Source organism: Engystomops pustulosus, chromosome 6 (assembly GCF_040894005.1).
Source record: "Engystomops pustulosus chromosome 6, aEngPut4.maternal, whole genome shotgun sequence".
Lineage (NCBI taxonomy): Eukaryota > Metazoa > Chordata > Amphibia > Anura > Leptodactylidae > Engystomops > Engystomops pustulosus.
This window is the reverse complement of record NC_092416.1, coordinates 39,342,448-39,369,075: the sequence shown is the minus strand read 5'-3', so window position 1 is coordinate 39,369,075 and position 26,628 is coordinate 39,342,448. Positions and strand designations below refer to the sequence as shown.

At 44.8% G+C, this 26,628-nt stretch overlaps 2 protein-coding genes across 3 annotated transcripts in view; both read left to right on the top strand.

The window, feature by feature from the left end:
* Positions 1–26,628, top strand: part of LOC140134943 (uncharacterized) — a 238,955-nt gene that overhangs the window by 191,027 nt on the left and 21,300 nt on the right. The gene's annotated exons all lie outside the window — the stretch shown is intronic.
* LOC140134939 (uncharacterized) lies at positions 8,888–12,030 on the top strand. The gene is made up of 4 exons (XM_072155783.1): positions 8,888–8,972; positions 9,100–9,164; positions 9,996–10,140; positions 11,302–12,030. Exons 2-4 carry the CDS (start codon positions 9,122–9,124, stop codon positions 11,879–11,881), a joined length of 768 nt encoding a protein of 255 aa, XP_072011884.1. The 5' UTR covers positions 8,888–8,972; positions 9,100–9,121; the 3' UTR covers positions 11,882–12,030.

Here is a 26,628-nt window from a genome sequence, read left to right as displayed (position 1 = left end):
GCGCTCCCCTGGTATCCCTGGCACTCACCGCTGGCCTGGTGACGCCGCCACCGCTCCGCCTCCGACCTCTCGCTTCCGGCTCCTCCTCTGCCTCCTCGTCATCGTCGGCGTCATCGTCGACATCGCCGACCTCCTCCGCCTCACGCGTCACCGCTCCTGTTCCGCCCCTTCTCACGGATCCTCCACCGCTCCGCCTCTTCACCGCGCTGCCACGTATAGGCGCCATCTTCGCCGGCCTTGCCGCAACCCGGGCTCTTCCTCCTACCACCGTGCTGGCCGGAACCTGCTGCGCCTCTTCTCCTGCCGGGCCCCGAGACCTCCTCCGCTGACCACCGCTGACGCTGCCGGCTGCAGCACTCGCCCTCCGCTGCCCCCGCATCGGAGAGACGGAGGGGCTCAGTCGCTCCGGAGGCCGCGATCGTCTGGAACTAGCCGGGCGCCCAGGTATGTCGCCACCAGTCAGCGTCAACATCTGGCTCCTCACCCATTCTGGGCCCTTCGCCCTGGCCTGCTCCCTCATTTTTTCTAAAAATGCCTCCACCTCCGCCATCCTCAAATACCCCTGCACTACCTAACCTAATCCTGGCCCTCTCTGACCTATCTTGCCCCCCTTCTCACGTACCCCTTACTAGGCCCTAACCACTAAGCGAGACGACTGACAACCTCCTCTGACAATTTTCTCAAGCCAAAACACGGCTGCCCTTCCTGAACCTCCTATATAAACCCCTCACTATCTCCTCCCCCCATTTCAAACCCACCTATCAACTTAGTACTAACATCTCCACCCCCCAAGACCACTCCACCCATCATTTTCTCTCCTCTCATAGGGATGACCGTCATGACCGCACTGCGCCTACTTGCAGCCAGCTTCGTGCTAACATGACCTCCTTCTTTCTAAAATTAACTTTTATGATTAATCTAATAAGTGATGAAGGGCTCTAATGGGTGTTTCCAAAGCCCCTCAGTGCTATAACTTCACAGGCTGTTACATTCAACAGAGAATGTCTCCCCTCCCCCTGCACATCATGAGAGGGAGCCGGGGGGTTGGTTGAGATTTTCTGCTCATTGTAACTGCCTGCGAATTTGAAACACTGACCGCCAGCCAGCACTACAGCTCCGGTGGTGGTTTCAGTAAGCTCAACAGCACCACTGACTGCGGAAGGCCGTCCATCCGTCTCTGAGGAATACATGACTACTACCGCACCAACAGTAGTTAGATGGCATCCCGACTGCTGCACCATTTCTTGAGGAGGTTCCTGCTCCATTGGCTGTTACTAAACATGCACCTGCTGGAAAAGAAAAATGCCTGGCCATGAAGACCCTGCAGGTGCACAGCCTGCTCCTGATCCCCTCATAGGCTAAGCCATATTCTAGGACTTCTCTTCTTAAATACATGATTGGTTTCCAAGGAATTTTGCCCATTTCAGAGAGAACTTTAATGTCATCCTTGTTTCCTTTCGTATCTTGCCAGAGACGACACTCGTTTATCTTTGTCCCAATGAATGTGCCCAGGAAGGGGGACATTGTTTTAAAATGTTGATAGGTCACAATATGAGAGGGAGATGAGAAGCCTCGATATGAGTGGTAGATGATAGGCCACAATAGGATGGGTAGAATATAGGGGTGGATGAGAAGGCAGAATATGAGGCGGAGATGAGGAACAACAATATGAGGGAAAGATGAAGGGCCTCAATATGAGTGTAGATGAGAGGCGACACCATATGAGGGGGAGATGAGAGGGGCCACAATATGAGGGGGAAGATGAGAAGTCACAATATAAGGGGGAGATGAGAAGTCACAATATGAGGCGGAGAAGAGAAAGGCCACAAAATGAGGGGGAGATGAGAAGTAAAAATATGAGGGGTAGACAGGAGGCCACAATATGAGGTAGATGGGAAACCACAATATGAGGGAGACGAGAGGTCAGTACATGAGGGGGAAATGAGGGGTAACAATATAAGGTAAAGTTGAAGACCTAAAATTTGAGGGAGAGAGGAAGGGCCACAATTTGAGGGGGAAATAAATGGGCGGGCACAATATGAGGGGTAGATGAGGAGCAGCAATATGAGGGAAAGATGAAGGGAAACAAGATGAGGGGGAGATGAGAGTCCAGAATATGAGGGGTCACGTAGGATGCATAGATCAGTGGGACCTTAAAGGGAACCTGTCATCAAGTACAGCCACAATAAGCTTTATTTACCCCCACTGCACTTTTTTTAAAAAGCTTAAAGGGGTTGAGAAAAAGAGCAGCGCACCAGCACTCATGGAGAGTCCAACGAGGAAGCTTGATGTAAAAAATAGTATGTCCTTTATTTACATGATGAGATCTCTTTTAACGCGTTTCAATGCCTAGCGTCTTCCTCATCGCCTATACATGTCTCCATTGCGTTACCTTATATTCATTCATTGCATCTGCTCAGCTCATTGGAGGACCCAAAGGCCCTCCTACCGTATCACATGATCTCAGGTGAGCCAACCTACCATGTCACATGGACAGGTAAGATTGGTAAGAAAACACATAGCTAGAAACATCATAAAAACATTAATAGCTTACATAGAAAACGAAAATTCCTTAAAAAAGAACTACATCATATAGTTCCCAGCAACATGTCTGTACAATGGGGACACGTGGTAGGTGTTTTTAGGATTAGAGGTTGATACGCTTCACCAAGCAAATGTAACAAATCTTGTGTACACTAGTATCATGTCTATAAACGTCACGCAGCTGTCAAACTCCGATGCTATGTAACATATTTCCCTCAGTACTTTGAAGAAGTGGCAAAAGACACATCAGTATGAGAACATGAATAGACTAGTATAAGTAATACAGAACTTACAAAAGACTCTTTGCAGTACACTACCAAAAGACTGTCACTAATCTATAGTCTCATAACTGAAGCATGTGTTTGACCCTCTGACTAAATATTAATCACAAAAAACGTGTAAAAAAAGAGGGGAAAGGAGAACATAATGGGGAACATTTACTTACCCGGTCTTGTCCCCAAGGTGCATTGTCCGACGAAGATGAATTCCGGCGTGATTAACCCAATATCCTGCATGTGTTGCTTCCCCGCTGAGGTCCGCCGGAGTTCACCTTCTTCTTCCCGGTGTATGTGAGTGCACTGTCTTGCAACACTGGTGCACATTTACTTACCCGGTCCAGTCGCGATCCAGCGGTGCGCTCTCCGGCGTTGATTCGGGTTCTGCCGGGATTCACTAAGGTCCGTGCGCCGATATTCACCAGGTGTCGCTGCTGCGCCGAGGTCCGCCGAAGTTCACCTGCTTTTTTCTGGTGTATGTGAGTGCTTGATCTTGCGACACAAATGGCTTTTTAAATTCTGCGGTTTTTCCAAATCCTTCGGGTTGTCCGGTGGCCACGCCCCCAGATTTCTGTCACGCGAAAGTCGGCGCGTTTGCGCCAAAAATCGATCACGTGCGCCACAATCCCGTGAAATACAGCGCAAAGTGGAAATATTCGGGAAAAACCCGACGGATTCGCGGCTGCGGACCCTTAGTAAATGTGCCCCACTATTTGAATTTTGAATCCTGTGCTTATTGCGAATCAGTCGGGTTGTCCACCGGCCACGCCCCCCGATTTGTGTCGCATGAAAGATTGCGCCAGAATCCGATCACGTGCGCCAAAAACCCCAGTTAAATGCGGCGCAATTCAGAAATAGTCGGGAAACCCGACGGAAATGCGGTCCGCGGACCCTAAGTAAATGTGCCCCAATATATTCACCGGGCACAAGTTGAATATTAAGTTGCAATACTAGCATTCCAAGACCCAACACATGCCCTATGAATAAAAACCAATGAGCAATTCCCATCAAACAGAAAAAAAGTTATTCTGAAGTAAAAAAGTGGTGGCTGGCGCAATAAATTCTTTCAAGGATGTAATGGAAGAATGGACATCACATGAAGCCCACTTACAGTTGTCTTGCCATTTAAACTCATTCATGATACATAACAAATGTTTGGTGTCCTGTAGATAGGAAGGGGTGACCCTAGTGAGGGGCTGCAAATAGTGGTCAAGCCATTCGCCCAGTCTTTCACCCCGCCCCCAATCTCCGCCACATCTAGAACTGATACACGTGAACTCACATGATAGAAACTAACATTAGGAGTACAAAAACTCTTATTGACATTATCATTAACTTCCGCCTGTTCACATGCCAAAGTGCTAAACATAATGGATTTTCTTGTTCTGTAAATTCACATAAAACAAGATCTGATTCCATCAGGTCAGCTACATAATCATTAACCTTATTGTCCTGTTTAGATTCGCCCGTTTCTATTGTCACATGTTTCCTTACTGTGATATTGTGTGCCAATTTATTAATGTCCAGGTGAGTTAACAAGTTGAAATTACAACTGGGTGAAAATTTTCAGGTGCAATGAATATAAGGTAATACAGTGGAGACATGTGTAGGTTATGAGTACGACACTAGGCGCCGAAACACGTGAACCGAGGTCTCATCATGTTGGATATGTAAATAAAGGATGTACTATTTTTTACATCAAGCTTCCTGGTTGGACTCCTCTATGAGTGCTGGTGCGCTGCTCTTTTTCTCTTCTATTTGATTACCTGACGGCTGAGGTTGGATCTGTTCCGTGCACCTGGAGCCGTACAACATCTAACATCTGGTGGAAGCTTGAGGTTGGGTGAGCTGGCGATCTTTTTTCTACCTTTGAGTGATAACTTTTATTGTCTGGACATCTTACAGGGGTTTTCCAATACCATAAATCAAAAAACATTGGTGGCCGGGAGGGGGCTGCTTAAAAAAATAAACATGTACTTACCTCTCCGGTCCCTCCCCGCATCTCACGCTGCCATCTCTCTAGTCTGAGCCTGATGTAAACAAACAGGAACACGGAATCTGTGCTGAGTTCAGCTTCCAACCCGCCGAGGTGGCTGGCCAGTTTTTAGCAGTCCCCTGCTGGCCCCCAATATTTTTTGTTTTATGGTCTTGGATAACCCCTTTAAGCTGGGACACCTGCCCTGTACATTTTAATAAAGGTGCAGTGGGGGGTGAATCAAGCTTATTGCGGCAGATTTACTTACCCGGTCCTGTCTCGATCCCCCCGAGGTGTGTTGTCCGACAAAGATGAAGTCCGGCGCGATTCACCAAGATCGTGTGCCCGATATCCTGCATGTGTCGCTTCCCCGCTGAGGTCCGCCGGAGTTCATCGTCTTCTTCCTGGTGTATGTGAATGCTGATCTAGCGACACAATTTGAATTGTAAATCCCGCGCTTAGTCCGAATCAGTTGGGTTGTCCAAAGGTGCGCCAAAACCCCCACTTAAAAGCAGCGCAAATCGGAAATAGTAGGGAAACCCGACAAAAATGCGGAACCTTAGTAAATGTGCGTTGGAAGACATAGGCTCTGAGCGGAGGGTAATGGTGCTCCCATTTTATCCTTGACATTGGTCTATGTCCTTTCACAAGACTACGTCACTGGGATAGGCTAATGCCATCAGTAGCTGATAAATCAAGGTCCTGTCCTTGTCCTATTTGTCACTGGTCTAGTTTCCTGTCCCCAGGTCTATAGGTTTATTCTTCTACATGGCTGGGGTGTTTAATGTCCTGCAGGTTGGGCTTCTAGTAACCCAGTTGGGTTCTTGGGGGTGGTTGGAGAGGGCCTGTAGAACTTTCCATGTCACTTTCAGGTATATGCCTGACCTGCAAAACTCAGAGTAGGCCCTATTCCTGCCCGTATTTGCGGCTAGCCAGTTTTTTGTACTGTCATGAGTGGACCTCACATGCAGAGGACACACATTCTGCAGACTATGGAGATACCTGCAGCTACCACTTGAAGATCCTTAAAGGACATCTTCTATCAGTTTCCTTTACATTTATTACTTTTATTATAACTATTATATGGCGGGATTGCTGAAATATAGTTATAAAAGTTATGCTAACTACCCTGGGGAGCTTAGGCTACATCACTCGAGCACCTCAGGGAGCATCATATTTTAATTTATGCACTTCCCCCCACTTGAGCTAGTGGTCCCACCTGTCACCTGTTCTGTGCGCTGTAGGGACTGCTAGCACAAGTGGGGGGAGTGCATAAATTAAAATACGAGGCTTCCTGAGGCGCTCGGGTGACAAAGCCTGAGCTATAACTCTATATTTCCGCAATTGCTGCTGTGGGAGATTTGGCCCAGTAGAGACTGAGGTAGCGAGGTTTGTATGCAGTTCAAGACAGTGACACCAAAGTTCCGTCCAAACAGGTCTCGCCACAGGACTCTTACCAACCATCCTGAAAAAATTCTGGCCTTGTCCCATGTGAGTTGTTATATCTGTTCAGTTAATATGTTTACTGTTAATGTGTTTGCTTCTTCTGCAGTTCTGAGGTTCCGAGGAGGAGGAGCAGTCTGGTTTGGGGCGGAACAAGAAGAAGCATAGAATAAAGTTGTCTGCATTCCAATGTGGACTCCTTCTACATCATTTGGGTTCCTACCACGAAATGATTACATCCCAAATTGTAATTCAGTCTGTCACAGTTCGGAGGGACGAACAGTCTGATAATCTCTTTGGGAAGAGTCTGTGGACCCACTGGGCCACTGCAGGAGATGCAGATGGTACTAGCCGACACCTGGGACCAAAGTCTAAGTGGCACCTGGTCTTTGCCAGAACCTGCCACAAAGCACGATGGTCTTGCTGCGGCGGGGTGCCACCAAGTTGTTTCACAGGTGCAACTAGGCCCGCAGTGGCAGCCAAGGTAGTACCGTAGGAGATGCAGGAAACAGTCCAAGCCTGAAATGACAGCGGTAACACGGAGGAAAACTGTTAACACAGGAACTCGGAGGAATACTGGTAACACTGGCACAGACTGAAGACACCGCTGAACAGGAACCCTGGAACGCACAGCAGGACACAGGAATGGTAGGAACACGGAGGAACTCTGGTAACACAGGAACATGGAGAAACACTGGAAACACAGGGAACACTGGAGGGCTTTCACATGAAATGATGCTGAAGACACAGGAGCGTCTTGGAACGCGGGAAGGGCTTTTTACTTCAACTGGAACTGCTCTGGGAAGCGAGGTCTGGAAACCTTGGAAGTTCCTAGAGAGGATCCAGCAAGGAAGGAAGGGAGGGCCGGATTAACCAGCTCCAATCAGGAAGACGCCCTGGTGAGTTGGAACGAGCGGGACCTAGTCAGGAAGCAGGCGCGGCCTAGTTGGGAGCGTTGGAGAGGTAAGTCCAGGACGGGGGGTGACCGCACCATATGGAGGTGTACGGGTGTACCCCTCTTCTCTTCTTCTTTAGCCTCTTCTTCCACCTCCTCCAATTCATCTTGGTGACGGGACACAAGAGGAGGAAAGCTGGAATTTTCATACTTGGAGACACTGTAATGACCCCAAGGGAAGTCACTCCCAAAACCCTAAGGTGTTGGCGTCTCCTGGACGAGGAAGGACGAGCTCTCTTAACTTGCATTGACTCCCCTGCAAGTAGAATGGCTGGAGGCTGAAATGGGTCTTAGCAAGCCGGAGGCTGGAGTGGCTTCTGGAAAGCCGGAGACTGGAGTGGCTTCTGGAAAGCTGTAGTGGCTTCTGGAAAGCCAGGGACTGGAGTGGCTTCTGGAAAGCCAGAGACTGGAGTGACTCTAGGCAAGCAGGAGACTGGAGTGGCTTCTGGAAAGCCGGAGACTGGAGTGACTCTTGGCAATCAGGAGACTGGAGTGGCTCTTGGCAAGCCGGAGGCTGGAGTGGCTCTTGGCAAGCTGGAGGCTGGAGTGGCTCTTGGCAAGCCCGAGGCTGGAGTGGCCCTTGGCAAGCCGGAGGCTTGAGTGGCTTTTGTCAAGCCCGAGGCTGGAGTGGCCCTTGGCAAGCCAGAGGCTGGAGAGGCCCTTGGAAAGCCGGAACAGCTCTGGGAAGCAGCGAAGGCTGGAATGGCTTTTGGAAAGCTGGAGCAGCGCTGGGAAGCAGCAGAGGCTGGAATGGCTTCTGGAAAGCTGGAGCCAATCGAGGCAGGCAAGGTAGCCGGCCTTGTAGTTGCTAGCAATCAAATAGCTGCTGAGGCATGGAGACAGGCTGAAGTGGCTCTTGGAAAGCCGGAGCAGCACTGGAATGGAGCCTGTGGGACCAGGAGCCAAGCAGCTGTTGAAGTATGGAGGCAACTTTGCCAAGTTGCTCTTCCCGATAAGTAAAAAGTTGAGTCCACTGGGCAACCACGTTAGAAAAATCAGCCAGTAACAGATATGATCCTTGGCACAGTCTATGTCCTTGATGGGATCCATGGCTGTGGTGGGATCCTCGACCTTCGCAGGGTCCATGGCCGTATCTTACTGTCACAATACTAGGGTAGGCGACTCTCAGGGTGGAGGCCACCTCCAGGATAGTAGCCAAGAGTCTGTGAGAAAGTCTATTTGGGAGCAGAGTCTGTGGACCCTCTGGTCCACCACGGGAGATGCAGATGGTACCAGCCGACACCCGGGACCAGAGACTAAGTGCCACCTGATCTTCACCAGAGCTCACCGCAAATCAAACCTATCAATAAATGGGTGGACCTAAACCAGTTTACAGTATAAAATTACCTCCAAAGCTTCCCATACTGGTGGCTATGGGGATATAAAGAAGCCTTAAACTTTTGAAGATCTGTACCAGAAAAACAAATGTAAAATAAACTGGCACAGAACATTTTGCAGATTGGCCAATAATCTCCAAAATATGTTTAAGTTTTATTGTGACCTTCATGACTTTGATGGTTATTTGTGACCTTTTGTTGGCTATGCTGCCCCCTCTGTCCCCTGATGTGAACTCTTCATCACTTGGACTGTGCTTTACCCCTTCAGCTTTGCCCCCCCCCCCCCCGCAGCGTTAATGTGTTGATGGTATTTGTGAACTTTGTGTTGGACGTGTCTTCATAATCTGATTGGGCAGGTGCCCATCAGTGGGTGGCAGATTCTCTATATATGCCAGTCACTGAGTAACCATAGCTCACACCACGTCCTGAATTCATGAGAAATTGTAAGTTACCAGCTTATGAGATGACTTACTTTAAATTCTAAGAGTTCTAAAGAACTTCTTGAAGGATATTTTGTAATTTTTGGATATTCTGTTGCTCTATGTATCATCCTCTTCTTTTCTACGACAGGTATTGAAGGGACAGCTCAAGCATGAAAGTTTTGCTACTATCAGTAGCCCTGCTCTTCTGCACAGGTATAGTGACTCTTATAACTCTTACGTGATTAGAAATACTGGAGAAAAAGGAACTTATTTTCACTTTTTTTTGTTTTTTCGTGTACTTTAGCCCTTTTGAGACATTTTAACTAGCGTTATGTGTACTGGGATGACCCCTGTGATCATTCATTGACTTAAATAGATGTCACATAAGGATAGATGATACTCACTGTGCCCTCTGTAGAAGAAATGTGTGGCTGCTGGATATGGTATTTCTGGGTTTCCAAAAAAATCTCTGGGGGCTCTTTAATGTATAGCTACTGAATGGCAAAGTCTATTACTTCCTGCTCTACCACTGCTTTAAACTGATGTTGTCATTATGGTCTCCTCCAACATATTTTGGGACCCAAGTAATTGCTTTATGGGTACATCAGCCTCCTTCCTGCTAAATCAACTTTTATATTTATGCTAATACGCCAGAATGGAGGCTCTGGGAAGTGGCCCTGTAGCACTTAAGGCTCATTAACATAATTATAAAAACTGATTTTAGAAGGAACGTGGCCATGGATAACAAATATAAGAAGATGACCAAAATCACGGTACCTCGATCTATGAGTAAGTGTCCCCGGTTTATCATACTTGATCTTGATAATAGATTTTTGTCACCAGGGCAACAATTTTAGAATTTGGATTGTAGATTATATTATACATTTTTTTGTGTTGTACTTCATGCAAATTCTAACATGGAAATTTGCATATTTTTTCACCATCCCCCACGCATTTTGTACCATCGTATTATGCCATAAGACAATCCTTTGGAAAGGTTTACATCCATCCACAATCTGTTTTGACATTCCTTTTGTCTTGCAGGGGCACAGGGGCGCTACTTTTGGCAACAAGATGAACCTCACCAAGAACAAACTTCTGACAAAACAGTGGAAAGGGTTTTCCATGATGCGGTTGCAATAGTAACTGATGTATTTAAAAGCCTGGACTTTCCAAAGATTGCAGAACAGTAAGTCATTTCCATCAACATTCAGCGTCAATGTAAAGAATATCTCTAGGTTATGTCATACATGTTTCATAAGTCTCACCTCTAGGATCTCCATCTATTTCTGGAACAAAGTCCTGAAGCCACTTATGTGTCTTATAATAGGATGTCTGTGAATGTGTTATCCTCATCCGCAGGATAGGAGATAAATACCTGATCTATGGGGGTCCAACTCCTGGGATTCTCACTGAGGATGCAAATGGAAATCCCATTCCCAAAAATTGATGGAGGCACAAATGCATGGAGGTTGAAGGGGGTCCCATTGATAGTAATTAATGAAGCAGCAGGTTGAGGGGGGTCCCATTCTTAAAATTTAATGGAGTGGCAGGTTGAGGAGGATCCCTTTATCACTAATTGATGGTGCAGTAGGTTGATGGGCTTCCATTCTTACTAATGGATTAAGTGTCAGGCTGAGGAGGGGTCCTATTCTGGCTAATTGACGGAGCAGTAGACTGACGGTGGTCCCATTTTGACTATTTAATGGAAGGGCAGTTTGAAGGGGGTCCTATTCTAACTAATTGATGGAGCGGCAGGTTGAGGGGGGTGGGGTTCTTACTAAATGTTGGAGCGGCACACTGAGGATGATCCCATTCTTACGAATTGATGGAGTAGCAGCCTGAAGGGGGTCCCATTCTTACTCATTGATGGGGTGGTCGTTTGAAAGGGGTCCCCTTGTCACTAATTGAGGGAGCATGTGGAGTCTCCTTCTGCTCCGTTCAATACAATACTGTCGTTCCATCAGTTAGTGAGAAGAAGACCCTTGTTCTTGTGATTGGTGGATATCCCAGTGGCTGAACACTCACTGATCAAAGGATCAAACTTGGAAAACCCCTTTAAGTTTGTCAGCAATATAGTTGCCATACAGTACATCAAGATTTTTGATATGATCATTTCATGCAAAAGAATTTAATGATAAGAGAATTTGTATAATAAAACAATTGAAATTTCAGAACTCTAACAGAACCATCGAGTAGTTCTAGAATTAGTGCTTCTAAGCTATGATGCCTGATATGTAAGAATACTGGGGGCATCCATTGATTTGGTATTTCTGTAGGTCGCTATGACATAAATCAATGTAAACAAATATTAATCTCTACAATTTCTAATATTTACACTCATTCCCAGGTATCAACTAAAAGAGAAGTTGGATGCTGCAAGGAAACACACACGCAAACTAGAGAAAGCTCTAGAAGGTTACTCTGCAGGAGTCTGGAAGAAATTCGATGAACAGCTCCATGAGAAATTCCCAACACTCAGGAAGAATGTATTCCCTATCTTTCAGGAGTTTGATGACGCTTTAGAAGAGCGACTCAAGAAGATTATGAAGGAAATAGTTCCACATGGAACCGACTTCTTGTCTTCAATAAATAAGCAAATAACCGATTTCTTAGATAACTTGGAAAGTATTGCAGAAAAGGGTCTGGAAGACCTGCGTGCTGAGGTAGACAAGCTGCGTGGCCGAGTCCAACCCTACGTGGATGAGGTCCATGCAGAGTACAAGAGATATCATGAGGATTTTAAAGGAGAATTCCAAAAGGATTATAAAGATCTGAAGCAAGATGTCGAGAAGAAAATGGAGATGCTGAAGGAGCACGCTAAGCCTCTTCTTGAAAACATAAAAAATAAATTTCCAGATGGGAAAGAATATCAGGAAAAAGTGGATGAGTTGCTTAAGGAGATAAAAGAAGCAATATTAAAGTTGTAAGAAAGGCAACTCTAGAGACAAACTCTGATATCTGATAACTGTCAGAGAGTAATTCTGAGATTCCATCCTGAGCATTGTTACTCTATGTCTTTCTGCCATATTCAGTGTAAAATCTCAAACTCATGATATTAAACTTCCTTTAATGCTGATCATGTTGATGCCTGTTGTATATAGCTAAAAAACTAATCCAATAGTAGGTTCCTCCTAATGTCCTATACCCTAAACTGGGGCATTGAGTAGCCTTTACTCCCACAGCCCGGACAGGCTTCTCCATTCCCCATTATCTGCAGTAGGTTGATAGGGATTCCATTCTTACTAATAGATCAAGCGTCAGGCTGAGGGGGGGGGGTCCTATTCTGACTAATTGATGCCGCTGCAGGTTGAGGGTGGCCCATACTCAATAACTGATGGAGCGGTAGGATGAAGTGGGTTCCATTATAGCTAATTAATGGAACGACAGGTTGAAAGGGGTCCAATTCTAACTAATTGATGGAGATAAAAGTTTGGATCAGGTTACGCTATATCAGTGGTTCTCAACCTTTCTAATGCTGTGACCCCACAATACAGTTCCTCATGCTGTGGTGACCCCAAACCATGCAACTCGCAGTAAAAACACAGTAAAATTGCGGCTCCGATGGCTTTAGGTGACCCCCGGTTTTGGTCGTTCGACCCTCGCTGGGGTCCCGACCCACAGGTTGAGAACCACTGCGCTATATAAAAGGATTAGTGAAAGATAGTTTAGGGTTTATAACGTTCGGAGGATTACGGGGCTACAATACTATATAAATTGCACTTTGATGGATGGCATTGTAACTACTGCATGAATTTGATGGAATTGTGATTGTCCCTAAGGTAATTATTTCTTAACCATGATACCACAGAGGTCCATATTACACAGCTTTAGATACTCTACTTGAAACTTTGTCATATACAGGGAGTCTATATGCTTCTCCAGAAAACATAATTTATCTCATATACATATGAAATAGGCAGAAGACACAATATTGTATACAGTTTTTATACGTTTTCCTTGCACTTAAAGGGAACCTGTCACCAGGAGACCCATTTTTAGCACTCCCCCAGTCCCCACAGAGCATAGTACATACACTGCCAAAGTGTTTTTGTATAAAAAATTGGTTTTACAGAAAAAAAGATATGTTATATTGTACCTTTCATTAGCATCTGCTGTGTGACTAGGCAGTTGCCCAATAAGAGGGGCTGGAAAGGAGCAGTTCCCCCCCCACCCTTGGGAAACATGTGGAAATATATGAATAACTCCCATCACTCGGGATTGGCTGTAGAGGAGCAGGGGGCGTTGCTAAGCCAAGTGATGGGTGTTTTCATATATTTGAAAAGGTCACATGGAGTAGCTGTTCCCCAAGGGTGGGGGCGGAAACTGCTACACCGTCACACAGCAGATGCTAATGAAAGGTACAATATAACATATCTTTTTTTCTGTAAAACCAATTTTGTAATACAAAAACACGTTGACAGTGTATGTACTATGCTCTGTGGGGACTGGGGAAGTGCTAGAAATGGGTCTCCTGGTGACAGGTTCCCTTTAAATACTAAAACGATGAAATCACATTGTTATTTTTTGTTTTTGAGCAGTCTCCTATTATTTTTAAACTATAGTAAGAGGCATTTTGTAAACTTTAGTATTATACTTTATTGTATTGATAATTTACATTTCTTTTTTGTGTTAATGGTTTCCGTTATGCCGCCCACTGTGTAGTCCTTTGGTTTACAATCTGACTTGCCAGTTCATGATTGTACTACTGGGTGGAATAGAAATCAGTTCCTCTATGTAAGTCTATAAAATCCTCAATGTGAGTCTTACAGACTTAGGCTACATTCGCACTAACATATGCACTAACGTAGCACGGCGGGCACACGTCGGCGTCGGGGGGAACTCACCCCCACCTCTCTCCATAGAGAAACATGGGACGCGGCACCGTATCCCTGGGAAATATAGGACATATCCTATATCACACTTGTGTTGCACTGTACCACTCCCATACAGCGCCATGTACCCATTGCCGTCTATGGGGGATGTAAATCCGACGTATATACGTCGGCCGTATACACGCCCCCCCATTCGGCTGTGTGAATGCAGAGAAATTGACTTCTATTCTTCCCAAAGTACATATAAATTGGTGAGACTATCACATGACACAACAAGGTTATATCGGCAATAGAAATGTTGCATTGAAAAGAAGAATTGTTGGCTGGACTTCTCTTGTAAATCCTTCTGTCACAGGAATAAGAGATGTTGGATGTGCCCGTATTCTCCACCAGATGATAGGGAGAAATATTTCTCTGATATGGAAGAACCATACAGCCAGTGAGCAGACATCTCATGTTGAATTGGGAGTCCTTTCTCAGAAGAATCAGAGGATCAACATTCTGAGATCTAGATGACAGAACAATCAACCATTAATTAAATATTAAACAATGGTGTTTATTAGCAAATTTGCAGACAACACAATAAAAAAGCAAGGAAATGATACATCCTCTAGCAAATACCACCATGAGGCATACTTGTCCCAGCTAGCAACATAAGAAATATTTTCGGTGGAGCCGTAAGGGACAGTAAAAACTACTGCTATGGGGAGGTTTCAACTTTAACAGCTGCAGTAACTTAATGGCAGCACAACTTCCTGAAGATCGGCTAAGGTGCAGGTACCCGACTACATTCCTTTAACCCCTAATCAGTTTGCCACCGCTCCTGTCAACTCCAAAAGACTTTGACCTAATTATCTCTGTAAGGTGCTGTAACAGTGCTGGTAACATTATAATAATTAATAGTGTATAATACTACATGGGGTCAAGAAGGCAACATCTTACTGTTTGGATCGGGAGTACAGTGGCATCATATTGTGGGGGTTACTGTGGGTAGTAGGCGCCACTGGGAAGGTGTCTTAATATGTAGAGGAACTAAGTGGGCATCATATTACATGAAAAATGTGCTAAGGGACATCATACTGAGTGTGGAGGAAACATTGAGCATCATTACTGTTTGAGGGACTATCAGCTGGGTGGCATTATAGGGAGCGTGTGGGCACATAGCCGTTAGGGTTACCATATTGGTCACTTGTTAGGCATACCACTATGTGTGGGGTCATTAACGGGATATTATTGTTGCACACTTTTACTATGTGTCAAATAAGGCAAGACACAAGACAAATGGATGGTGTTAGATGTGTGGACTAGTGATGAACAGATAATTCAAGTTCAGGTTTGCTGGGTTCTGCCAAACCTTGAAAATAAGTTTGGTTTGAACCCAAAAACAAACCTTAGCAGCACCGATTGTGGGTATTATCGCTTAAAACGCCCCTGACAAAGCTGGTCATCACAGCAAAACCTTGCCATCATTAGGTAAACGGTGTCGATAGTTTTGCCTGCGGCACTTAAAGGGTTAACACCCATGATCGGTGCAATTACCAGTGGGGTAAGCTGGAACACACTATGCACTATGTGCTTGTGTATATTGCAGGGGGAGCCAAATTCAGGATTTGTGGCGCACGTTCTCATGAATCTGGCGCCCCCTGCTCTACTCCAACAGAGTGCACCAACTTTTTTCCTGGTTCACCTATAACATGCATGCAACACATTTCTGTCAGACTTTGCATGGTAAATGTGGTGCACAAATTTGTGTTGCATGACGAATAGTGCAGCCGCGCCGCAAAACGGTTGCATGCGCCACAAATGTGGTGCAGACACTTCTTAACCCTTTCACGACCCGTGACGTAATAGCACGTCACGGGTCGGCCGCGGGTGCATGGAGAGGGCTCACGCGCTGAGCCCTCTCCATAGCCGGTAAGTCTTTGCTGCATATTGCAGCAAAGGCTTACCGGTAACACCCGCGATCGGTGCTAGCACCGATCGCGGGTGTTTTCACCTCGATCGCCGCCGCCAATGCTGCCGGCGGCTCCAAAAGCATGGCGGCGCGTGGGCGCCGCCATCTTTTCGAGGATCGCCGCTCCCCGTGACGTCATCGGGGAGCGGCGATCCGTCGCCATGGTAACCTCGGGTCTCGCGAAGACCCGAGGCTACTTCTGGTTAACCCATGCATTACAATGTGCTATCAGCACATTGTAATGTATGAGGAGTAAAATCCCCATATACTGCCATACTGTAAACAAAAGAAATGATGTCCGCGCTCCAGGGAAATTCAGATAAAATTCATTCTTTTATTGTAGAAATAGCATTAAAATCCATAGGCATGGTTGGCAATCAAATGGTTACCCTGGTCACTGACCTGGGTAACCATTTGATTGCCAACCATGCCTATGGATTTTAATGCTATTTCTACAATAAAAGAATGAATTTTATCTGAATTTCCCTGGAGCGCGGACATCATTTCTTTTGTTTTTGGACTTTCTGCCTTTGATCCGTGGGGCTTATCAGATGTATCACGCGCTGGGAAACAGTGAAGAAAGGAGGTGAGCAGGAACTTTCTTGTTATATTTGCTTTGACTGCCATACTGTAGTATGGCAGTATATGATAGGATCGTGCAGACCCCCTAGGGTTAAAGTACCCTAGGGAGTCTGAAAAGTACTAAAAATAAAAATAAAAAAAAGTTAAAAGAAAAAAAATTATAATAAAAAACCCTAAAAACTCAAATCACCCCCCTTTCCCTAGAACTGATATAAATATAAATAAACAGTAAAAATCATAAACACATTAGGTATCGCCGCGTCCGAAAATGCCCGATCTATCAAAATATGATAACGGTTTTTCACTGTGTTTAATCCCGTAACGGAAAATCGCGCCCAAATTCGAAAATGGCACTTTTTTTGTCATTTAAAAAAATTAAAATATTCTATAAAAAGTGATCACAAGGTCGTACAGTCCTAAAATTGATAACATTGTAAACGTCATTAAAATCCGCAAAAAACGACACCACTCACAGCTCAGTACACCAAAGTATAAAAAAGTTATTAGCGCCAGAAGATGGCAAAATCCCAAAAAAAATTTTTGTACAGGAGGTTTTAATTTTTTTAAATGTATGAAAACATTATAAAACCTATACAAATTTGGTATCCCCGTAATCGTACCGACCCAAAGAATAAAGTAGACATGTCATTTGGGGCGCACAGTGAAATCCGTAACATCCAAGCCCACAAGAAGGCGGCACAAATGCGTTTTTTTACCAATTTCACTGCATTTGGAATTTTTTTCCTGCTTCCTAGTACACGGCATGGAATATTCAATACCATCTCTATGAAGTGCAATTTGTTACGCAGAAAGTAAGCCGTCACACAGCTCTGTACATGGAAAAATAAAAAAGTTATGGATTTTTGATCATGGGGAGTAAAAAATGAAAATGAAAAAACAAAAAAGGGCCAGGTCCTGAAAGGGTTAAATACCTGTGCAAGCAGTTTGCCCTAAAAAGAATGTGCAAAGTCCCACAGAAAACTGGTGCACGGCCCTTAGTGAATGTGGGCCTATGTTCAGAAACCCAAACCGGTAATGTTCGTCAGGGAACCAATTATTGCAGTTTTGTTTAGTAAAAATAAAAAAAAAAACATTTTCTGCATACATGCAACATGTTAAACATGTTTATGTGGTTTGACAGTTTGACAGTTTTTATAGCAATAGGATATCTAGTCGCTATAATTTAATACCAAGCTAAAACCAATGTTCATTCAGCTATTTCTTTAGCAACGCTGTGTAGAATTTGAACTTCACTTTTTAGACTTTGATATTTAATTACTGTCTTCATATTTTGCAATCCGTATCATTGTCGACCATAACCAATGAATCAGAGGCATGTTTTAATTACACTCTATTATTAATCGTTTATATTTTGAAGGGAGTCTACCAGAAATTTTCACCATAAACAACTGCAGACAGTGTTAGGTCATGAATTGAGATATATTGATGTAGAACATTGAAACCGCAAAAAAGCAGCAATTCATACAATCCGAAATGTGGCCTTGGATCCTCCTAGACTGGCCTACTGATTCTTACATTTCCAGGACCAAATTCAGGGGTTGATTTCTCCTCTTACAAGTTAAACCTTATTCAAGACAATAAAGCGTCAGCTTCAATTTTTGAACCCTATCAGGAGATTTGGCAGTGGTTGGGTGTACCATAGACTGGTGAATGTCCTACCTTGACTATCATACTATTCAGAAGTAGGCCAAAGCTAAGAGGACAAAAGAATCAAATCCATGTAGTAAGCCAAGTCTCTGAACAATGGCTCCACTAAAATCTAGAAGGGCTGGACGCTTCTTCTGCTTCATCTTAGGAGTTTTTCAACATATCATGACACTGGTGGACATTTTTTTTAGTGCTAAACAGCAATAAATTCATGCCATCAATAACAACGGGACTCCAGGCTCCTATCCATAGGTATAAGAAGTCCCTATCCTTTTGCTCCTTAAAGTGAACCTGTCATGAGGAGTTAGGACCACAAACAATCAATGATCTGTTTTTCAGGACAGTGATATCCTTACATATTCTGGTAAATTCTCAATTTTGCACAATAAGGTCTTTGAGCTCTGTATAGAATTACCCCGTAAAAAGTATTGACGGTGAAGAAGAGTCATTCTGTGATGTCTCCTTTTGGCTTAAATTATGTTTCACAAAATGTTTGGAGTCTCTAAAGCAGACGATACTGAATTACAAACTGAATTAAAACAAACTTAATAAAAGAAAAACTCCACCTAAAGTTTGGATCCACCAACCATACAAAAAACCAAGATATAGGGGGGAATCTATTCAGACTATGTCCTCTAAGTAGATCCAAAAGCGATTGCCGATGGGTCAGACCTGTTTAGACCAGATCTCCAGCAGAGACTATAGAATATATTGTGGGCCACACTCCCCCTATCTGCCCCGCTCCCAGAGCCGGATCATAAGGGGGGCTCCAGGGGCGCGAGCCACGGGGCCCCCACCACTTTGCTCTTAAAGGGGCCCCCACGAATCGCCAACAGTGTACTTGGCTCCGGGCTCCCCGGGCCGAATAGCGGGATGCTCCTGCTTTTCGCCTATGGCAGAGCTAGGGAACAATAAGTTCCTTGCTCTGCCATAGATGACTGCATATAAACAAATATAGCGGCGGCCAGCCGCTAGCGGCGCAGTGCGGTGACGTCTCAGCGTGTGACGTCACGGCACCGAGACGGCAGCGCCCGCTGAAGCTGGGCGCCGCCATCTTTGTTTGCAGTCGATATCCACTGTGAGGGAAGCTGAGGACGGCGTGCATCGGGGGAACGCTGCAACGTAAGTATAATTTTATTACTTTACCTAGGACTGTATATATTTATTTTAGGGGGATTGTATATATCTACTATGGGGGGTGTATATAGTTGCTATAGGGGGATTGTATGTAGTTAGTTATTATAGGGAGACTGTATATAGTTAAGAGGGAGTGTATATAGTTATAGGGGGACTTTATATAGTTATAGGGGACTGTATATAGCTATTAGAGGGGGTGTATATAGCTATCATAGGGGACTGTATATAGTTATTATAGGGGGGTGTATATAGTTATTATAGGGAAGGTGTATATACTTATTATAGGGAAGGTGTATATAGTTATTATAGGGAAGGTTTACATAGTTATTATAGGGGACTATATAGTTATAGGGGAATGTATATAGTTATAGGGGACTGTATATAGTTATAGGGGACCTTAAATAGTTATTAGAGGGGGTGTATATAGTTATCATAGAAGGACTTATGAAGTTATTATAGGGGGTATATATAGTTATTATGGGTGTCTGTATATAGTTATTATAGGGGGTGTATATAGTTATTATAGGGGGTGTATATAGTTATTATAGGGAAGGTGTATATAGTTATTATAGGGGGTGTATATAGTTATTAAAGGGGTTGTATATAGTTATTATAGGGGGTGTATATAGTTATTATAGGGGGTGTATATAGTTATTATCGTAATGTGTATATAGTTATTATAGGGAAGGTGTATATAGTTATTATAGGAGGGTGTATATACTTATTATAGGGGGTGTATATAGTTCTTATAGAGAAGGTGTATATAGTTATTATAGGGGGTGTATATAGTTATTATATGGGGTGTATACAGGTATTATAGGAGGGTGTATATAGTTATTATAAGAGGGTGTATATAGTTATTATAGGAGGGTGTATATAGTTATTATAGGGGAGGTGTATATAGTTATTATAGGGGGTGTATACAGTTATTATAGTAGGGTGTATATAGTTATTATAGGAGGGTGTATATAGTTATTATAGGGAAGGTGTATATAGTTATTATAGGGGGTGTATATAGTTATTATAGGAGGGTGTATATAGTTATTATAGGAGGGTGTATATGGTTATTATAGGGAAGGTGTGTATAGTTATTATAGGGAAGGTGTATATAGTTATTATAGGGAAGGTGTATATAGTTATTATAGGGGGGTGTATATAGTTATTATAGGGGGTGTATATAGTTATTATAGGAGGGTGTATATAGTTATTATAGGAGGGTATATATAGTTATTATAGGGGGTGTATATAGTTATTATAGGAGGGTGTATATAGTTATTATAGGGAAGGTGTACCGTATATACTCGAGTATAAGCCGACCCGAGTATAAGCCGAGACCCCTAATTTTACCACAAAAACCTGGTAAAACCTATTGACTCGAGTATAAGCCGAGGGTGGGAAATGCATTGGTAACAGCCCCTTCCCCCAAATATATAGCCAGCAAGCCCCCAGAAGTATATAGCCAGCAGCCCCGCAGTATATAGCCAGCCAGTCCCTGCCCCCCAGTATATACCCTGCCAGCCCCTGTGCACCAGTATACAGCCTGCCAGCCCCTGTGCCCCAGTATATAGCCTGCCAGCCCCAGTATATAGCCTGCCAGCCCCTGTGTCCCAGTATATAGCCTGCCAGCCCCTGTGCCCCAGTATATAGCCTGCCAGCCCCTGTGCCCCAGTATACAGCCTGCCAGCCCCTTTGCCCCGGGAAATATAGCCTGCCAGCCCCTGTGCCCCGGGAAATACAGCCTGCCAGCCCCTGTGCCCCGGTTTATATCCTGCCAGCCCCTGTGCCCCGCTATACAGCCTGCCAGCCCCTGTGCCCCGTTATGGAGCCGGACCCCCGCCCCATTGATGTAAAAAAATAAATAATCAAAACTCACCTTTCCGGCGGCCCCCTCTGGTCTTCTTTGCTGTCCATCAGTCAGCGGCAGGTCCGTGCCGCGCACAGCGCTGACGTCAGCCGTAGCCACTGACATCACAGTGTGTGCCGGCTGCCGGCACACACAATACTATTGCAGCGGCGGCGGCTGATGTCAGTGCCTGTGACATCGGACGAAACTGCCGCTGACTGCCGGATCACACAGAAGACCCGAGGGGGCCGCCGGAAAGGTGAGTTTTGATTTTTTTTTCAGCGGCAAGTCAGCGGCAGGTCCGCACAGCGCTAACATCAGCCGCAGCCGCTGGCATCACAGTGTGTGCCGGCTGCCGGCACACACAATACTATTGCAGCAGCGGCGGCGGCTGATGTCAGTGCCTGTGACATCGCACGGACCTGCCGCTTACCAACAGATGGCACAGAAGACCCGAACGGGCCCCCGGAAAGGTGAGTTTTGATTTCTTTTCTTTTTTTTGTGTGTACATTTTATGTTTGACTCGAGTATAAGCCGAGTTTGTGTTTTTCAGCACATTTTTTGTGCTGAAAAACTCGGCTTATACTCGAGTATATACGGTATATAGTTATTATAGGGAAGGTGTATATAGTTATTATAGGAGGGTGTATATGGTTATTATAGGGAAGGTGTATATAGTTATTATAGGGGGTGTATACAGTTATTATAGGAGGGTGTATATAGTTATTATAGGAGGGTGTATATGGTTATTATAGGGAAGGTGTGTATAGTTATTATAGTGGGTGTATATAGTTATTATAGGGAAGGTGTATATAGTTATTATAGGGAAGGTGTATATAGTTATTATAGGGGGTGTATACAGTTATTATAGGAGGGTGTATATAGTTATTATAGGGAAGGTGTATATAGTTATTATAGGGGGTGTATATAGTTATTATAGGAGGGTGTATATAGTTATTATAGGGAAGGTGTATATAGTTATTATAGGAGGGTGTATATAGTTATTATAGGGGGTGTATACAGTTATTATAGGGAAGGTGTATATAGTTATTATAGGGGGTGTATACAGTTATTATAGGAGGGTGTATATAGTTATTATAGGAGGGTGTATATAGTTATTATAGGAGGGTGTATATGGTTATTATAGGGAAGATGTGTATAGTTATTATAGGGAAGGTGTATATAGTTATTATAGTGGGTGTATATAGTTATTATAGGGAAGGTGTATATAGTTATAATGGGGGGTGTATATAGTTATTATAGGAGGGTGTATTATCGAAATTTGCTCACCGAAATTTTGGTTTCCTGTAGTCCGTAGGCAGCACTGAATGGGTTAAGTCGCATCCTCCTATTGGACAGAAGATAACAATTAATTAGCAATAGAGATTGGCAGGTTGACTACCTATAAAATACCCCTGAGCCAATGAACACACGTGTTTTCTTATGCAGCAATAAGTACTTTTTATTGGGGGGGATCTTTTGCTGCCTACGATCTACAGGAAACCAAAATTTCGGTGAGCAAATTTCGATATTCCTGGTCGTCCTTCGGCAGCACTGAATGGGACTTGAAAAGCAGTAGAACATAAGGGGCGGGTTACTTTGAGGCAGCCGAACAAATTACACTCTTGCCGAAGGCCAAGCCTACCCCGGGGCCCACATTGAGCCTATAGTGCCTGATGAAGGTTGAAGGACCCGACCATACTGCAGCCGTTGACCTCGTTGAATGCGATTTCAGATTAAGAGGAGATGGAAGGCCTTCTAGATCATAACACCTGGAAATTGTATCTTTAATCCATCTGGCTAGGGTAGACTTACTAGCCCGTTTTCCCTTATTAGGACCTCTGAACTGTAAGAACAGGGCTTCAGATTCCCTAAAAACTTCTGCCCTCTGGAGATAAGCGAGAACTGATCTTTTCACATCCAGGGCTTGAAGCTTCCCTTGCTCTTCTTCTGGGGCATCTGTACCCAGGACAGGAAGGAAGATCTCTTGATTTAAAGCCGATTGAGAAGGTATTTTTGGCAGAAAACCCGGCATAGTACGAAGAATTATGCAGTCTTCCATGACTCTCAGATACAGTTCCTTACAGGATAAGGCTTGGATTTCACTAATCCTCCTTGCAGAACAAATGGCCACCAGGAAAACCGTCTTCCAGGACAGAAGATGCAGAGGGATATCTGAGATTGGTTCGAATGGTTCTTGACATAAAGACATAAAACAATAGAAAGATCCCAAGACGGTAGAGGTGACATAACTGTAGGCTTTAACTTCTTCAGACCCTTGAAGAATCTCCTGACCAACAGGTTCTCAGAGAAGATTCCGCCTAAGGAAGAATTAATGGCGGTAAAATGGACTTTCAGGCCCTTCTTTAAGCCATCCTGCAGAAATTGAAGGAGGGAAGGTACATGAGTAGAAGAAGCTCTTCTTGATAATCACCATTGCTTATAGATTCCCCAGACACGTTGGTAGACTTTCAATGTGCCAATGTGTTAATAGCCTCATCCGAAAACCCTGACCTTCTTAGATTCCCCCTTTCAGCTTCCAGGCCACCAGATGGAGAGGTGCTGGGTTGGGGTGGAGGAACCCGTTCTGGAGTAGCAAATCCTTCCGGGGAGGGAGAAACCAGAATTCCCCTTTTGACAATGACAGGAGACGAGGGAACCAGGCCCTTAACGGCCAAAACGGAATCACGGCTATGACTGTCATTTTCTCTCTCCTGATCTTCTGTAACACTCTCGGAATGAGAGGGAACAGTGGGAATATGTAAAGAAATTGGTCTGTCCAGTCGAATGAGAGTGCATCCACCACTACTGGGTTCTCCTGCTTGTGCAGGGAGCAAAACTGGGGAAGCTGAGAGTTGGACCTCGACGCCATCAGGTCTATCTGAGGAAGACCCATTTTCCGGACAATTTGTTGGAACACTTGTTTGTTCAGAGACCACTCCGAAGGTCTGACTGGATTGCGGCTCAGCCAATCCGCCTCCACATTCAATACTCCCCTGATATGAATCGCAGAGATGTTGTGAACCGTCTTCTCGGCCCAGGTCATCAGAAGGGAACACTCTCTGGCAAGGGACCGGCTCCTCGTGCCCCCCTGTTCGTTGATATAGAAGACAACTGCCGGGTTGTCTGATCGGACCAAAACTTCTTGCCCAAGTAGGAGACTGGAGAAGTGAAGAAGTGCCAGACGAACAGCCCTCATTTCTTTGAGGTTCGAAGGCAATTTGGACTCGAACCGTGTCCACCTCTTTTGAACCCACTGGCCTTCCAATAGGGCGCCCCAGCCCCAATTGGATGCGTCTGATGTAAGGACCACTGGCTGAAGGAATTGGATGGATCTGCCTAATAGTGGGTTTCGGGACCACCAGATTAAGTCCTTGATAGCTTGGACTGAGATCGTCACTGGTTTGTCCAAGGACGGCAGACTCCTTGACCACTGGGAGAGAATGGACGCCTGGAGACCCCTCATATGGGTTTTTGCCCACGGGACTGCTTCTATAGCCGAGGTTATTTGTCCTAGGACTACCATGGCTTTCCTGATTGTTGTCCTGGGGTGCAGAATCAGATGCTTGATCGCTTTCTTCAGAGCGGTAATTCTGGCTGATGACAAAGAGAGCGTCATGTTGGAAGAGTTTACTATAAAACCTAGAAATTTCTGAGAGGTTGCAGGAACCAGAGAGGACTTCTTTTTGTTGATCACAAACCCATGAACCTCCAGAGTCTTCAGGACCACTGCTAGATCGTGGTACATCAAGTGCTCCATTTGAGCTATCAGAAGCCAGTCATCTAGATATGGTATCACCTGGATGCCTTGTAACCTGAGGGCTGCCGATAACACCACTACGACCTTCGTAAATACTCTGGGCGCTGAACTCAGACCGAAGGGTAGACACGTGAACTGGTAATGCAGTACTGTTTTGTCCTGTAGTATAGCGACCCGGAGAAACTTCCTGTGACTCTGAAATACTGGAATATGCAGATACGCATCTTTCAGATCCACTGTCGTCATGAAGTAGTTCCTGGAGATTAAGAGTATGGTTGTTCTAATTGATTCCATCCTGAATCTCTTCTTCAGAATAAACTGGTTGAGGTAAGTAAGATCTATCACCAGCCTCCAAGATCCTCCTTGTTTTGGGACAGGAAATTCTCAGGAATAAACGCCTGAACCTCTCTGGGAATAGGGGACAGGCTCCAAGGCACCCTTTTCTATGAATTCTTGAAGAAGACGAGGATCAATTAGATCGCCAGGTTCGTTGTTGAAGAACCTGTCTGGAGGAAAGCTGGTTAGCTCCAGAGAATAACCTCTTCTCACAAGAGAATTGACCCATGTGTCTGAAGAAGTTTTGACACATATGAAGAAAACTGGGAAAGCTTTGCTCCGACTTTGACAGGCCTGGCGTCATAATTCAGACTTCTTGGAGGGCTCCGAATGAGGTTTTTTATTCTGGACAAACCGATTCCTGAAACCCCTTTTGTCATCTCTTCTAAACTGTCTTCTGACTTGTGGAGATCTTTGCCTAGAACGAAAGGACTTAAAAACTGTTCTTTTCTTAGGCTTGGGGAAAGAAGTGCCCTTGTCATCATTAATGACCTTCAGGATCTCTTCCAGCTGTGGACCAAACAGACTTGACGGCTGAAATGGTAGATTACAAAAATGGGTCTTAGCGGGGACATCTCCCGGCCAGAGCTTTATCCAGAGCGTACGCCTTATAGAATTTATGGAGGCCAGGCTGGCTGATGTCAGCTTGATTGTATCCACATGAGAGTCGCAAAGAAACTCTGCCACTGATTTGAGAAGAGAAATATCCTCTACAATATCCTTCCTTGATACACCATCCTTGACATCATGGGTAAGCTGGCTTAGCCAGATCCTCAATGCCCTCGCCACTGGAACAGAAGCCAGAGAGGTTTTACATATATTTGCAGAATGGGTATAATCCCGTCTTATGAACGAGTCCATCTTCCTATCAATAGGATCTTTCAGGAGGGTCGCCTCCTCAGCTGGAAAGATGGAATTAAGCGCAAACTTGGCCAGGGACATATTCACTTTAGGGAGAGACTCCCATTCGGTGGACAAAGCAGGATCCAATCTGTACACATACTTAAATCTAACCCGAGGGTTGGGGTTTCTATCAGGTTTTTTCCAAGCAGCCTCCATCAGATTCTTCAAATCTGGATGGCTGGGCAAATATTTGGCTTTCTTCTTAGGGAAATAATAAAGAGCTTCTCTTCTAGAGAGATCTTCAGTGTCTTTATCTGACTCCACTGCTTCTTTTACGGCTTTTATAAGCCTGGAAACAGCATCTTTATTAAACAGGTAGAAATCATCTGGAGAGGCCTCTGCCTCGTCCTCTGAGCTGACCTCACCCTCAGACCTATACTCCTCATGGCTGGAGGGCCCTGGAGAGTCTGATGGTACAGGATATGATCTTTTCCTATTTGTACATTGGGAGAGAGAGGTTTCAGCCACTGCCTGAGCAATAGTAGTTTTAAGCCAAGAAAAAAACCTGGTGGAATCTGCCTGTAAGCTCATCTCCTCCTGGCGTGGAGTGCATCCTTCACACAAGTCTGGTTCCCAATCCTCTGGTAAGGGCTGGTGACAGGTAGTACAGCACCTATGCCTGCTCTTTCTGGCACTTTTTCTTCCTGAGGGCATCTGGA